General features: G+C 48.7%; 1 protein-coding gene across 1 annotated transcript; it reads left to right on the top strand.

Moving 5' to 3' along the window:
• The first annotated feature begins 602 nt into the window (after positions 1 to 602).
• LOC136635984 (phosphatidylcholine-sterol acyltransferase-like) lies at positions 603 to 15,102 on the top strand. Its single transcript, XM_066611036.1, has 5 exons — positions 603 to 1,490; positions 7,885 to 8,041; positions 10,215 to 10,330; positions 14,179 to 14,274; positions 14,808 to 15,102. The coding sequence occupies exons 1-5, from the start codon at positions 1,349 to 1,351 to the stop codon at positions 15,062 to 15,064; spliced, it is 768 nt and encodes a 255-aa protein (XP_066467133.1). The 5' UTR covers positions 603 to 1,348; the 3' UTR covers positions 15,065 to 15,102.
• The last annotated feature ends 917 nt before the right edge of the window (positions 15,103 to 16,019 follow it).

Raw genomic sequence — 16,019 nt, 5'->3', positions numbered from 1 at the left:
CATGACACCTCCACTTGCAACTCTATTCAAACTGTTTTGGCCACCTACCACCCCCCCCCCTCCATTCCATCAAGCCAGACTCTACAGGCTGCCCAAATTCTTGCTGAGAAGGTGGCAGTTGTTTCAGGGATGCCAAAGAGGCAGTCAGTGCAACTGGACTGAGAGGGGAGCCCAGGAGGACTTCCAGCAATGTTGCTGAGGCTGCTTTCTTGGGTCATGTTCAGGGTTTGGAAGCTGAGGGTTCCCTGGCATCTCCAGCGAAAAGGAGGTCTGGCAGCAAGGCTGGAAAAGGGCCCTTGCTTGAGATCTTGTCGGAGGAGCCGAAACTGGGCTGGAGGACCCAGGGGTCTGTCTCAGGGGAAGACAGCTTCCTAAGCTGACATGCCAATGAAGGCATTCTGCATTCACTGCTGTACTTTGTCCACAAGTCAGTATTTGAGTTTTTGCCGAATGTTTGTCAAAGAGGAGCGTGCAATGCTGAGGCAATAAGAGAACTATGGGTCACATGCTGATGAGAGAACAGGGAGTAGGGAGGGCTGAGGCACAGGGGAGAGCAGCCACCACTGCCATATAGGGTACAGAGGCATGACTTGCTCCTTACTAAGACAGCAACTCTTCTGTTACGGCTGCACAGATTACAGAATGGCCATGCCTGAAGACCGTGTCCAAGGAGCACTGCGTATCAGTGGAAACCATCGTGCTTCTGTTGACAAGAGCAGGGAGCCTCGATTTTTTACTGGGTTTCTTTGACAAGATGGAAGGTGAACATACAGAGCATGGAACAGACTTGCAATGTTCAGTGTTGACATTGCGTGATACGGAGAGGGCCAGAGAAGGTTGGTGTGAGCAGACAGGCTCTGGTAGGTCTTTGTTTGGAAAAACCAGGAAGGAATGGAAATGGTGCATTTGGGTTGGAAATCTTGTGGAAGCCATATTTATGGCGAGGCCTCATTCTTCAGAGCAGACATCTGCAGCGGCCCTTGGCTTTGATTATTCTGGAAGGGAGGTCGTGCAACGGACAAGGGCAACATCTTCCACCCTGAAGGCTTTTCACATTCCAACATCCACCTTGGCAATGCAAGACCAAACCCCATTTGTTGACACTGTTTTCAGAACTAGACCTTCTGCCCTGGGAATGCAGCTCATATCCTCTGCTGGCACCGGTTCCCAGAGGGGCTGGGGCCAAAAGACATGGCCTGCCCTGTGCTGCCCTACGCCCAGCATCTGCTAATGATTCCCCACCTTCCCTCCCTCCTCCTCCTCCTCCTCCTCCTCCTCTCTCCTCCAAACAGAGTGCTGCAGCTGAAAGACTGTTCTAGACCTGGCTGGAAGTGAATCAGCGTCCACAATGGGAAGCTTGGCTGGGCTTGCTACACTCTGCCTTCTCCTTTTGCAGCCGGGAAGTGCATTCTGGCTTTTCAATGTGCTCTTCCCCCCCAGTAACACCCCAGAAGCTGGCCTCTCCAACAACACCCCACCAGTGGTGCTTGGTAAGTGGGGAAAGGCTTGATGTGGGGTTGTAGGGTGGAGTGGAGCACAGCATCCCCAGGTAGGCACCTATTTGGGATGACTAGCTTTCTGTGGGCTGCAAGGTAACCTGGGTGCAGAGCAACTGCCCAGCTGGAGGTGGGCAGAGCACGATCAGTGTCTTTTTGCCCTGACTCTCCATCCTTGACTGAGTGGAAAGTGTTAGTAAGACACCAGCAGAAGAGCCCTGCTGGTTCAGGCCCAAGGGCCCATCTAATCCAGCATCCTGTTGCCCCCAGTGACTCACCAGCGGTCTCTGGGAAGCCCACAAGCAGGAGCAAAGGGCATGCCCCTCTCCTGCCATTGCTGCCCTGCTACTGGCATTCAGAGAGAGGCTGGAGCCTCGGATGAAAAGGAGCCTGCAGAGAGAGAGGAATCTGGTTTGTTCTTGCTCATGGCAAGGGAGACTCTGATGACCTAGGTATATCCCACAGATGTGATCTGTCTGGATGAGCAGAACTAGTGACTCCTTGCTTCCAGACCTGTGGGGCAATGCCAGTTTTTGCCCCTTCCCTCAATGTAAAGGTTGCTAGACATGCAAATAGATCTGAAATGAAAGTGGGAATTGGTGTAACAATATCACAGACCCATTGATTGTTTTCTAAACCAGATTTAAGCAGTGATATTCCCCTGTTCAGTTTCTCAATGGAAGGTGCATTTGTGGAATAGTCTCTCAAAGGAGAGTTTGCCAACTCCCCAAATGTGGCAAAAGTTGAAAAGTTCTTGAATGAGAGCAAATGTAGACTAGGTAAGGAAAAGAAGGGGTTTGTTGACCATATTATTTGTGGGTGTAGTAAGATCACACAATCAGATTACAAAAAATGACACAGCAAAGGCACTGCAATGTTATGCTGGAATTTATGTCAAAGGTACACACTACCATCCACAGAAAAATGGTGGGGATGCAAGCCAGTAAATATTGTTGGAAACAAGCAGGAGAAAATGCTGTGAGACTTTAAAATTCAATTGGGTAAGTAGAGCAATGGTTCCCAAACTTTTTAACACCAAGACCCACTTTTTAAAACGACATTCTATCGGGACCCACCTAGTTTACCAGACTTAAAAGAGGAGATCTAGAAAGAAAAAGTATTTTATTTATTTATAAGTAATGGTAACCAGAGAAAAGACCCTCAAACATTTATCTTCCTATATTTACACATGCTTGCAAGGAGCTGAGATCTTTGCAGGGTAGTCAGCAGCTACAGTATCTGATTTTTGAATAGCCTCATGGGTTGAGGCAATTAGTTATCTGATCTTTCCATCACCCTTTGGGGACCCACCAACAATCAGGTCATGTCCCACCAGTGGGTCCTGACCCACAGTGTGGGAACCACTGAGATAGAACATTATAAAACAAAGGACATAACTACGATTGGAATAGAAAACAAGTAAAATTGATTGATGTGGCAATCCCCAGAGATAGGAGAATTGAAAATGAGCTGGAAAAGATTATGAAATACAAAGCTGTAGAAATCGAAGTTCAGCGTCTCCGGGGAAAGAAAGCAACAACAAACCCAGTAGTGATTAGAGCACTAGGCCAAGCTCCAAGGGCCCTGAAGAAACATCTGGACAATACCACAGTACAGCTGCCAAAAGCCACATTCCTGGGAACATGGCACATGTGAGGATAACGAACTAGCTCCAAAAGTCTTCGCTAGAGTTCAAACAAGTGAGAGTCCAAAAAATGCCAGTCTTGTGGCATGTGAAAGGCTTATGAATGAATGAATGAATGAATGGGGTTTTGCTACAGAAGGTGCTCTGTTGCCAGTCCTTGATTAGCTTCTTTTCTTCACACCATGTCCCAATCCCCTCCCACACCCCACTGCATTCAGGGCCCACTGCATTCAGACCCCTGCTCCTTTGCCCACCTGATTGCAGTGCCAGGATCACTGTAACTGACCCACATTCTCCCTACAAACAACCCCTTGAGGGCCAGCTTGGAGAACATGGAACAGTGCAAGAAGAGGAAGAGCCTCCACATGTCCTAACCTTGGTGCTTGGAAATGGAACCTTTCTTGCCACCGTTGTTTCCATTAAGCTGAGCAGCCGTGTGTCTCGGAGCACAGCTGAACCGGAAGTCGGCAATAACATGATATAACCACCAAATGCTGAAAGATGCCTGTCGCGCAGCAAGCAGAGATCTGCCCAGCAAATATTGCTTTTCACTTTCCTGTCTACTTCCATTGCTCCCCTGGTGTGCACTAACAACATGGCAACTACTCTGTGATGTTACAGTGTGGCAGCCAGTTGAATGCACATGCTGCTGAAGTTGGCTGCACTGTCAGTCTCCCACCATGGATGGTTTAAAGCCTGACTTTGGGCTTTTCCTTCCAAACAATGCATTTCTTCTCCCCCCCCCCCCCAATGTAATCCAGCCAGTCAGTAGCAATTCCTCTGTTTGTGTGCATTGTGGAGCACTCAAGAGTTTCCCGACTTGGTAGGACCAGAGTATGGATGGACCAGGGCAGGGAGGCCTCAGGCGGGAACCGTGTGGAGTTCATGTTGCAAGGAAGTTTCTGCTGAAGATCTCTTCCTAAGGAATGTGGGTCAGATGATTCTGAAGATGAACCTTTGCTCAATGAGAGCTGACCAAGGATCACCTTGTCCAGCAGACTCAAGGTGACCAGATGTTATAACCACAAAAGAGGACGAGGCACCCTAAAATGTAGAACATCCAAGAAAAATGTAGGGCATGACAAAATAAAAGCTAAAAACCCTTGTATATTGATTTCATGTGGTTAATTTAAACACTATATTACTTATTGCTTAAAGTTAAAACTATATATAATATATTAATTACCAGAAGGCTATTCACCAACTGCAGAGGCCCACTCACCAGGAAAGGGAGGGCATTTAGGTTCTTTTCCAGGACACAAGTTTTAAAAAGAGGACATGTCCTAGAAAAAGAGGACATCTGGTTACCCTGAGCAGCAGAGCACAAAGTGGTCCCTGTAGAAATGGCTCTCCTGGGGAGGAGAAAAAAGGTGTGCTGGCAAAGAGAGCCTGCAGCACAGTGGGAGAGATGCTCCTGTGCAAGCAAAAGGGGCCAGGAGGTACAAGCCCTGGCAGCATCTCCAGGTAAGACCTGAAAGCAAGGCAGATGCCCCCAAGACCTGATTTCCCAAGAATACTCTTGTCACCTGTATGGCTCAGGGGCAGACTCCCAATGGCTCCCAAAAGAGCTGGAGAAGTTCTAAGAAGGAAAGCTTTATTTTGGCATCTGCTTTGAAGATTTCTCCCTTATTTCGGCCACTCTTCCCACCCCTGTTACTTGGAAAGGTTTGCAGCAATATCTTCTAGCATTTTTCCCATCAAAGATGTTTTCTCTTGCATCCAAAGCAACATGGAATCTTTCTTTATCCCTCAAGCAATTTTTCATTTCTGAACCTTAGGTTTATTGTGTTAAAATAGGTGATCATTAGAGGTATATCCAGCTAGGTCATTTGACACCCGGGGCCCATAAATTTTTGTGATCCCTTACGACATAATTAATTAATTTTTCAAGTGATGTCATGGCTGGAAGTGACATCATCAAGCAAATTAAAATAAATAATTTAATTAAAGAAGCACAAATAATTAAATAAGGGGAAGCCAGCCCTGATCCACCAAGTGAATTTTCTCTGTAGCCTGCCTGCAATAACAACCCCCCTCCAAAAAAAAAAAAATCAGTGAGATTTTCAGCCCTACCCAGTGCCCAATGTAAGTTGTTATATTTCAAGCATATCCCTATCAGGACCCACCTGGCTTTACAAGTCTAAAATAGAAAAAATTCACCTTACCCTTTTAAGCCTTAGTTTTATTCTTTTTATGAGTGGGGGCTGCCTTCTGGAGCATTTGTTGAGTTCCAGTTCCATCAGGTCAGGACCATTCTGGTGGTCTTGCATTCCCTTTTGCCTGACCTGACCACCAGCCAAGGCACATTTGCTTACTCGTGAGTAAACGCTTAGTTCCGCTTTCCATAGGGCTCAATACATTCATCAGCTTGAAGGGAGGGACTTCCTTCTTGGGTGTTTTTGGGGGGCTGAGTTCATCGGATCGGGACCATTCTGGTGTTGTTGGATTCCTCTCAGCCTGCCCTTTCCGATGGACAAAGGCAGGTTCGCCTACTCACGAGTAAGCGCACAATGTGGCTCAGTTTCACTTTCCATAGAACTCCATGCATTTTTTGTTTTCTGGTTTTTCAGCCATAACTTTTGATAGAAAAGAGATATTTCACTCCGGTTTTTTTCATTGCATTCTGCAGTAAATTCCGCATCCAACAGTTTATAGCATGATGAGATTATTCCTAACCACCACAATTTTTTGCGATTTTGGTTACTTGAGGCTGGTACCTAGGGCAGACCGTCCCCCCTGCCCCTCGCTAGCTACGCCACTGTATCCAGCACATTTCCGCAAGGTCTACAGTGGTGTGCAGAACCCCAATAGACTGAATGTGGGTGGGTGAGGAGTGGGTGGGATGCTCAGGTAGGGTACCAGTACTGTACTGTAAGCTGGAGGTGATGGAGTTCTAAACTGTGATCTGTATGTGATCTGTGATCAGGTGAATGTGCTCAGATCTGGATCTCCCCTCTTCCCCAAATCAATCTCTGTAAATGCCTCTTCTGGGGCTTGTCTATGTGGCGCTCCACTTTTGAGAAGCTTGGAAAACCAATGAATATGTATATTTGGTAACACTCTAAAATGATACAGAGTTCACAGATGCAATGCTTATTGTTTTTGTTTGTTTGTTTTTTTGCTGTTTGTCTGATTTTGAATAAGAATTTGGATAAAAACACATAACACCACAAATTCCTATTTTAATCAAGAAATTTTGGAATAAACACCCCTACTCACTGACAAAGGAAAAGTACTCTGTACATGTCCCAGCAACCATTCAGCAGTCATGTTTTCTCAGATGGCTCTGGCTAACTCAGAAATCTGGTCAATATTGCAACCTGCCCAAATGTTATGTTTCCATTAAGGTTATGAATGTCAAGTTTCAAATGTGGAATGGAAAATTTTACCTCAGCATTAAATTCATTCAGATTTGCTGGCATGCAACAAACAGAAAATCTCAGAGTATCAAATCCTGATGCCATTTCACTTATCAGACCAAATACTGTCTTATCCAGAATCGTCTGGCATGCCATGTATTGAGGACAGTCACATTCTGAATGCCACTTGTCTCAACTGAGAAATGGTGTCAAACACACTGTGTGCCCTTCATACCTTCTGGTGAAGTTCTGGGATCTGTACAGAAGTCGAACCGTCCATAGCTCAAAGCATCCTACTCAGGTTGGCCCAGGGCTCTCATGCCTGCACAAAAGCACCACTGAAGGACCACTCAGGTGTCTGTAACTTGGGGATCCAGAGTGTCCTCTTGGGGATCCAGAGTGTCCATTGGTGCATGTACTTGGTTGTCCAAACCAGCTCAGCTAGAGGCTGGACCACAGACTGGGAACCAAAATAACCCTGCTACCTGGTCCTAGAACTCTCTGACCTGAGGAAGTCAGTCCATCCTGCATCCTCCAGGTGCTCCCCCTGCAAATGGTAACTTTCCACCACCCCACCCCACCACCACCACCACCACCACCCCACCCCTGCATCACCTCAGGGGCCTATAGGAGAAAACATATGAAAAGGGAATAAGAAGGTGACCCCAGAGAGCCTTTCTCAGCCAAGAGTTCTGCCACACTGATGGAAAGAGGCTTTGGGATCAGCAGGTGACCTTCTGTGCAACTGCCCCAAGTGCCCCTCACAAGTGCCTCAGCATCAGGGATGGAACACATGAGAGGTTCTTAGCATGGCCGCGCAGGGCAGCTGCCTGGTGGGGTGGTGGTGGGCTGGAGTTGGGGAGTCAGGTCTGACTCATGCTCCTGGATTGCTCCTTCAACATGGGCCCTCATTTCCTGTGCCCTTTCCTGCTCCATGTAGCTCCACCTGGCCCATGGCTGCTGTTACAAAAGTGGCAGGTTGACATGGGCAGACAGGTTGTGATCAGGTCTACCCACAATGCCAGGGCAGGAAGGGAGCTGCCAAGTAGCTCCTGCCAAAGACACTGGGCGACTTCACTAACAAAAGAACTGCAACCTCCTTCCGTGGGGCCTGTGCCTATGCCTGGAACAAGAGGCAGACATGTAGCCAGAGAAGCATGTGTTTCCCACCACTGAACGTGATGCCAGGAAACACTTCCCCTTCACTGCTACATTTCTACCTGCCAGGGTGCTGTTAAGGCCATAAGAAAAAGCTGCCACCCTCCTCCCATGAGTTGGTTTCTCCAGGCCTGAACAACCACAAGCTCTGCAGGCCGTGAGACTGTTCTGCAGACATGTCTCTAAGACAGGGCTGCACCCCCCCTGTGCTTCTGTCCCCCTGCAGTGCCTGGCTGCCTTGGGAACCAACTGGAGGCCAAGCTGAACAAGCCCGATGTGGTGAACTGGATGTGCTACCGGAAAACAGAGGACTACTTCACGCTCTGGCTGAACCTCAACATGTTCCTGCCTTTGGGTGTTGACTGCTGGATTGACAACACCAGGTATATCCCCCAAGCAGCCAGATGCACTGTTTCACACTTTTTGATTAGGAAAGCTCTTGCACAAGTGGCCCATGTGGTGCGCATGCCAGAATCTGGTGCACACAATGAGGAAATGGGGCCACAAGACTATTGTTTTAACCAGGGAAGGCTTATCACTGGGGCCACCTGAAGCAGTTGCCTCCATCTGTCTGCCTACTTACCTCCACTCTTCCCTCCTTCTCCTTCCACTCTCTGGATTCGGAATTGAAGGGGAACAGTGAAGAAGAGGAAATGTGGAGGGGAAGAGAGTGCTGAGCTAGAGCAGTGGAGAATGGGAGGAGCAAACACTGGCACCTCACTGGGTAAGATGGATCAGTATTTGACAGGCCACAACAGGTGCCAGGAGGTGTTGAGCCCTAAATTTATGTGGAAAATGTGTGCAATCATAAAAATGATTTCATCTAAGTGTGAAAAATGTGCTTTGGGGCTTATAGGTGAGTATGAGTTTTGCAAACCTCTTTGGTGGATCTTGCCCTTACACTCCCACAGAAGGAGTTCTCATGTTTGACTTGCCTACTGCCATGCTAGGAATTCTGCCTTCACTATGCATCTTTGTTAGGAACCCAGAGACTTGCATTCAGTGAGACGTAATCTCAGTGTGCATAGAACTGCAGCCTTAAATGGAACGCAAGAACGCCTGTTTTTCTTTGGTGTATGTTGGACAATGAGTGTGTCATTATTCTGACATTATGTCAGAATGCCAGATGCAAGGGAGGGCACCAGGATGAGGTCTCTTGTTATCTGGGGTGCTCCAGTGAGATACAGGAAGCTGGACTAGATGGGCCTATGGCCTGATCCAGTGGGGCTGTTCTTATGTTCTTATGTTCTTAAGTGTGTCCTTCCCTTTGCAGAGGACCTGATCCATCAATATTTAGTTTAATGGGAGTCCTTTGGCAATTTGTTTTGGCTCCTCCCCATAATGCCACCTGTTTCTCTGGCCATTTGCTAGTTCACCTGTAGTAGCAAACTACAGGTTTAACTCTAGTGTAGCTGGTAGCTAGTACTAGCTAGCCTGGTAGCTAGTAAACGCTGTAGAACTGCATATTTAGGGCCAAATCCTAACCAACTTGCCAGCACAATTGCAGCCATGCCATCAGGGCACAACTGTCTCCTGGAATGGGGCGGCAGTCACAGAGACCTCCTGCTCCTGTAAGGGAGCAGTTGCCTCCTCAACTGCATTGGGGCTGCATTGCAGCTGTGTCAGCACTGGAAAGTTGAATAGGATTGGGCCCTGAAATACCAACCCTTTTGCCAAAAACACTTCACACCACTCAACCACCTAAGGAGGAATCTACTTCAAAACTATGCTGCTTCCATGCTAACATTGATTGCACCAAATCAAGGTGTCCTTTCATGGTTGGCAACCTTCAGTCTCGAAAGACTATGGTATAAGCCTACAGCACCTGGTATTCCCTGGCAGTCTCCCATGCAAGTACTAACCAGGCCTGACCCTGCTTAGCTTCCGAGTAGCTGCAGCACGGTGCTTCTGAATATGGGTCAGTGACTCAAATGGCACCTTGCCTATGATCTCCACATGCTTAAAATAGACAGGGCTTAATCTGAAGCAGACCTGCAAAGTCATGCAGTGGCAGACCTACATTTAGAGAGGCCCTGAAGCTTGAACTGTTCTGGGGGCTCCTTCTCAATCAGCAATGGAGTCTGGGTAACTACTGTTATCTTCTTCCTCAGGGTTGTTCCCCAACAGATCACCACGTTTTTTAAAAAATTTAACCACTACTTAACAGATGCTATTAAAATTGCTGTGCTTGGATTATCTCACACGTCAAAGTCACTGGCGTGAATAAAAATTTCCTTTTTCATACAGAGCACCCAAAATTTTTAAGCAATGTGAACTGAAGTCAGTTTGGAGCCCTTCTGGAATTAGGGACCCTGAAGCTTAAGCTTCATTAGTGTCATAGTAGATCCATCTGCCCCTGACACCAGGCCTCGGTCCAGATGAAGGCAAACTTTGTGTGGTGTTTTCCTAATGCATCGGCTGACCTTTTCTTCCAGTACTCTGTGACTCCAGTCACGCAGGTGATCATGATCATAATTTTTGAGCCATGGCCGAGGAGCGTTCTGTGGAAATCCCACAATATCAGTGCTTGTGTTTTTCTCCTCCTTTTGCGTGCAGAGTGATATACAACAAGACTACTCAGAGGCTGACCAATGCTCCTGGAGTGGATGTTCGGGTGCCAGGATTTGGCAAAACTCACACTGTGGAATATCTGGATAAGAGCAAACTGGCCGGTAAGGAGTGTGAGACACATGTAGTCGGTCTTCTTTCAGGACAGAGCTCGCCCTCCTTCAGTCTGGTCAAGCTGCTTCCACCAGGGACCCTTCAGCGCTGCTCGGGTATTGCTTTTCTGCAAGAAACTGGAAGAGGTACCCCAGACAACACTGAATAAATTCCGCATTACCCATCATTGCCCTTTACATACTAGGTTCACTCAGCCTTTCCTCATAGGGCTTGTTCTCCAGCCCTCTGATCATCCTTGTCACTCTTCTCTGAATCCACTCCAGTTTGGCTACATCTTTCCTAAAGTGAGGTGCCCTGTTTATGTTCCTGACTTTTCCTACCCTAATGCAGAACTTTACATTTATCCCTGCCAAAGTTCATTTTGTTTGTGTTGCCTCGGTTCTCCATCCTGTCAAAATTGTCTTGGATTCTGCCCCTGTCCTCTTGGGTATTAGCTACCCCTTCCAGTTTGGTGTTGTGATGCATTTCACACCCCAATTTTTGCTTATTTTTCTCTGTTTTGAACCCCTTTTAACTCCCCAGCAGCTGCCATTCCTTCGCAGGCAGCCTTTGACCTTTCTTGTTTAATAACCACCATTGCCACATGGTGGGATTCAGATTCCCACATGGGAAAAGCGGATTCAGATTCCCTCCCCTGTCTGGGACAGCTAAGCTGCTTAGTAACAGAGTTACCTTGTCAATTGGGTAGCAAACCTGTCTATCTTGGTCGGCGTTAGTTCCCACTCCTCCAATCAGGTAACCTGATTTCACCATTACAGACAAGTTATAATTTTCAAGCCCACAAGAAGGAGGGGGGTCATTATCAGTTGTTTGAGTGATCCATTTGCTGGGAGCTCAGCAAGGGGCACCTACATGCTGAACCACAAAACTGGGAATTCTTTGCAATTTACATCACTTAAAGCGCAATCCTAACCTCTTATGTCAGTACTTTCCAGCACTGGGTAATGGGGTAATGGAACAAACATTCCCTGACTTTGAGGAGGTCTCCATGAGTGACACCCAACTGCAGGATGCAGCACATGGCCCATTGGCACTGCTATACCAGTGCTGGAAAGTACTGACATAAGGGGTTAGGATTGCACCCTTAGAGCCTAATTCTGAGCTCCCGGGGCGCGCAGCTTCAGCGGCACCAGAAGTGGCTGCCGCCGCATCCTAAATGCCTTGGGCAAGCATGGGCGGCACCTTGGCAGAAGGAGAATTTCATCCCCTTCCCCCAGGTAAGGGAAGTAGCCCCGCAATGGAGCTACTCGATTCACTGCCAACCAAAAGGTCGTCGGTGAGGTAGAAGTTAATGTCGGGTGGCAAGCCCCACACGAACGCTCAGGATCTGGTGGAGCGAAGCTACACCGATCCCGCCTCCCTCCCTCCCTCCCTCCCTGCTCCCTCCCCCTGACACGCCTCCCCCGCTCTCTCCCCCCTGCACTCCCCTGCCACCTCCCTGCCCTCCACCCGCCTCCTCCCTTCCCAGAATGCCTCCCCCCCACCTCTGCTTACCTTCCCATAAATGCCTCCCCCCCACACCTCTGCTTACCTTACCACTGCTCGGCGGTCTGTGCGACCACTAAGTGGCAGAGCTTGGGTGCCCGCCTGGTGCTAGCCCAGTGCCAGGAGGCACTAGGCTACCACTGGTGCTCACCTGGCGATAAGCCTCATGCCTTATGGCACGTTTGCAACAGTGCGTGTCAGCAGTGAGCTGGTGTGCCGAGCCCAGGATTGGGCTCTGAGGGCGCAATCCTAACCAACTTGCCAGCACTGGCATAGCTGTGCCAGTGGGGCATGTACTGCATCCTGCAGTTGGTGGACAGTTATGGAGGCCTCCTCAAGGTAAGGCAATATTTGTTTCCTTACCTCAGAGTTATATTGTCCTTATGTCAGTGCTGGAAAGTTGGTTAGGATTGCAGCTTTGGATAGCCAGGATCATAAGCCTTATCGTCCCCCCTTTTTGCTGTCATTCCAGCTGACTTATGAGGGAGTAGCATCTCAAGTCCATCTGCTGGGGAGTAATGGTTATTGCATTCTTTTGGATGAACCCTTTCTTTATGCTTTCCTGCCAGATATTTCCCCATTTTGTTTAATTCTTTTTTTCCAGACTTTTAATAAACTAGTTCAGTGGTTCTCAAACTTTTTAGCATCAGGACCCACCTAAAAAATAGTTCCACTCTACCAGCTGCTCAAGCCTCTGTGGCTATAATGGTGAGTGGGCAGCAGTGATCTCCCCACATAGCAGGTTATTTAACCCTTGATACACATAGCCTAATCTACCCTGTCAGTTTTGCAAACCACCAAAAATTGAGTTGTGATCCACTAGTGGGCTGCAGGCCCATGGTTTGAGAACCACTCAACTAGTTACAGTACTTTATGACTGTTGGACTGCCTGGTCCATGTTCATAGGTAATCTAGTGGACTGTTACTTCTCTTCACTCAGTGGATGCTACTGTGGACTTGATTTGTAATTTGAACACCTGGGGCTCAGTGTTCTCCTGGGTGAGGTTTTTCCCCGCAGATGGCCCTCCTCTGCCTAGTCTCTATAGCCTGGGACAGTGACAGTGTCCAAAGGGCAGCTGTCCAAGGAACACAACCCACCCAGAAGCTGCAGTCCTGTCCAGCACTGACTCGTGGAGAGGTGGTCAAGGAAATGCCTGTGGGCTAGAGGCTTAGTCATGTTCTCCAATCACATGCTTCCACCTTCATCTGTGCTAATGATGTAGGGTCCTGCCAGCCCCCCCTCAACCCAGTGTAGTAGTGCTTGCAATGGTAGCTAACTTCCTAGGGCTCCTCAACAGACAACCTCCTGGCTAGTTGCCAGATCTCAAAGCAGAAGAAAGCATGCACGTTGGGCATTTTCATTTTTTACTGTCTTGAAAAAATTAAAAAAGTTCCTTTCAGAGTGACATTGAGCACTCTGCATATGCTCTGTCTGTCTGTCTAAAGGAATACATTACTTATATACATGCTTCATTCCTGAAGGCACTCTACACATGGTCACAGTTTCTTGCATCAGACCCTTTTATAAAATATATTACTATTACTAATATTATTAAGAATATTTACATACCACTTTTCAACAGAGAAGTTTTCAAAGTACAGATGTGCACCACTTAACAACTGGGATACGTTCTCCTATCCCCGTTGTTATGTGATTAGATCGCTAAGCAAACATTCAGCTCAATCTAGTGCCTTTGTTGTGTAAACAGACACTCCCTGCCAGACACTAGCTGACTGCACAGGCTACTGGAGGCTAATTGCCTCTCCTTTGCATAAAGAGCCTCTTTGTTGTGTAAACAGATACTCTGATGCAGGCTATGGCAGTCCTGACTGCCTCATTAAGAGCCTCTTTGTTGTGCCTTGACCACTGTCATATATGCGATCCATCATTAAGAGGAAGGCTGTTAAGTGGTACATGCCTGTAATTTACACAGCATAGGGTTAAGAAAGTGGTCCTGTGTCCAGGGAACTCACAAAAGGGGCTCCTGAAAGAGACATCAGCCAACAGCCCCTGGGAAAGGCACTGTGCAGGACAAAGAAGGATAGCCCCTCATTCCTTACTCCATCTAAGAGAGGAGTCCCTATTTTGAAAAGTGCTTCCTCTTGGTCCAATGAGCAGAATTTAAACAGCCACATTTTGCGTGGGGAAAGAGGGCATTTTGCACATGCCCAAGAGGGCTGTACAAGGACTACTATTGGTGCAAGAATGTTGGGGGAGGGAGACAGTTGGCAGCCTTCTTGTTGTCACTTTGAGTAGTGGGTCCCGCAACTCAGCAAGCCTCAAGGAAATGCAGGTGCTCTGGAATTCTTCTACCCCCTGCTTACCCCCCTGTCTCTTTCTCTCTTTGGACAGGATACCTGCACACCATGGTGCAACACTTGGTCAACAATGGCTATGTGCGAGACCAAACGGTGCGGGCCGCCCCCTATGACTGGAGGATCGGGCCTAGTAAGTATTTGTCAGGGGCTGAGGAGAATGTAGAGAAGGCAATGGAGCAAAGATGGTGCAGCGGCTGAGGTTTGGTGCCAGGGAAGTGCTGGCCGCTCCCTCACCCCATGCCTCACACACCTAGCACTCCCCCAGCTGCTCTCTGGGAAACCCCGCAGCCTTTCCCCCTCCTGCTCTGGATGCAGTCCCAGAGGGCAGGAGTGGAGGACAAAGGAAACCTCCTCCTCCTGCTGCTGCTGCTGGAGAGGCAGGGAGGGAAGGTGCATGGTGGGGAGGATTGTCCTGTGCACAGCAAGCTACCCCAGCAGGTGGAAGCCCAGGTGCTCCTCCCTGTGATCTGGGGTCCCTGTGAAGTGGGGCTGAGATCTGGTCCAATAGACCTCTGCTGCTTGGAGGCATGACCCAGCAGCCTGTGCAGTTGTACCGTTCACTGCGGCCGTTCAAATGAATGTGGCTATTCAAATGGTCACTGGGCAGACCTGCTCAGTGCTGGTGGCCCACCAGGTTCTGCTGTGCTGATCCCACTTCCACAGATGAGCAAGAGGACTACTATCGGAACCTGAAGGCCCTCGTGGAGGAAATGCACGATACCTATCAGAAGCGTGTCTTCATCCTTGGCCACAGCCTGGGCAACCTCCACATCCTGTACTTTCTGCTCCAGCAGTCACAAGCCTGGAAAGACCATTATGTCCAAGGTTTCATCTCACTGGGCGCTCCCTGGGGCGGAGGTGTGAAGGCCACGAGGGTCCTGGCCTCAGGTGAGTGGCCACAATGCTGTAGGTCCCTTTGATGCGCCACTGTCTCTCCTGCCCCTCATGCACCCTACCCTTCTCACACCAAGTATGAGCACAGCATCCCCCACCACTAGGCTTGCCAAGTTAAGGGGCATCCAAGCTGGGCATGATATCGAAGGCAACTTCTCCACACTTCAGTGCCACTGCAAAAGGGGGGGGGAGGGCAAGCACAGAAGCCAATGGGATGGGGACAGGGTAGTGGCAGCAGCAGCACATGGCTTTGCTCATTTTCAACTATTCCAGGTGGTGAAATATCACAAGACTATTCTACTTCACCCCTTCCCAAAAGCACATGAGCATGCCTTGCTTTCTGTTGGCACAGGAAGAGGCTTTCATTGCAGATGAAGACAATGCAGCACGCAGGGACACCTCTGTCCAGCACAAGGTGGACCAAAGGAGAGACTACTTTGCACAGTGTAACCCCCTACTGCAGGATTCACTGCTACTAGTTTAGATGGCTTGAAAAGGGATTAAATAAGTTGAAGGAGGATAAGCCCTACCCTGGCAACTGGTCATGGTAGTGCCCCAGAATACAGGAGAGGCTCTTGCCTTCTTCCTCTCCTGATTGTAGGCTTCCTTTGGGGACATCTGGCTGCCAGGAGGGCTCTATCGCTCAGGTAGAGGCCTTCAGCAATATGCCCGTGGAGTGAGGGTGCCACCAAAGCTCAGGGGTTGACCTGGCGTCAACTTCTTTCTCAAGGCCTCTGGGGAAGGAGTAATACTCGGGTGAGGAGCCAGAAGAAAGGAAGCAAGCTGCTGTCCCAAGTCCCCATACCCAGGCTCCTCCCTCTGGAGGTTAAACCAGCCTCCTTCCCAGTTTTCTCAGGTACAATGTGGGTACCCACCCTTTCTCCCCTCCGTAGCCTACAGCAGCTGTGTGAAATGAGGTGTTGATTTGGTAGACACCACCAGCTGGGATGCACCGTGAGAACAGGGTGGTCAGAGAGCACG

The sequence above is a fragment of the Tiliqua scincoides genome, unplaced genomic scaffold (genome assembly GCF_035046505.1).
Source record: "Tiliqua scincoides isolate rTilSci1 unplaced genomic scaffold, rTilSci1.hap2 HAP2_SCAFFOLD_215, whole genome shotgun sequence".
Classification (NCBI taxonomy): Eukaryota; Metazoa; Chordata; class Lepidosauria; order Squamata; family Scincidae; genus Tiliqua; species Tiliqua scincoides.
The sequence above is the reverse complement of the archived record's forward strand: the minus strand, read 5'-3'. Positions and strand labels throughout refer to the sequence as shown.

Coding starts and splice junctions, on each gene's coding strand:
- LOC136635984 (XM_066611036.1), top strand. CDS start 1,349: ATGGGAAGCTTGGCTGGGCTTGCTACACTCTGCCTTCTCCTTTTGCAG. Junction 8,042..10,214: donor TGCTGGATTGACAACACCAG/GTATATCCCCCA, acceptor TTTTGCGTGCAG/AGTGATATACAACAAGACTA. Junction 14,275..14,807: donor TGACTGGAGGATCGGGCCTA/GTAAGTATTTGT, acceptor CCACTTCCACAG/ATGAGCAAGAGGACTACTAT.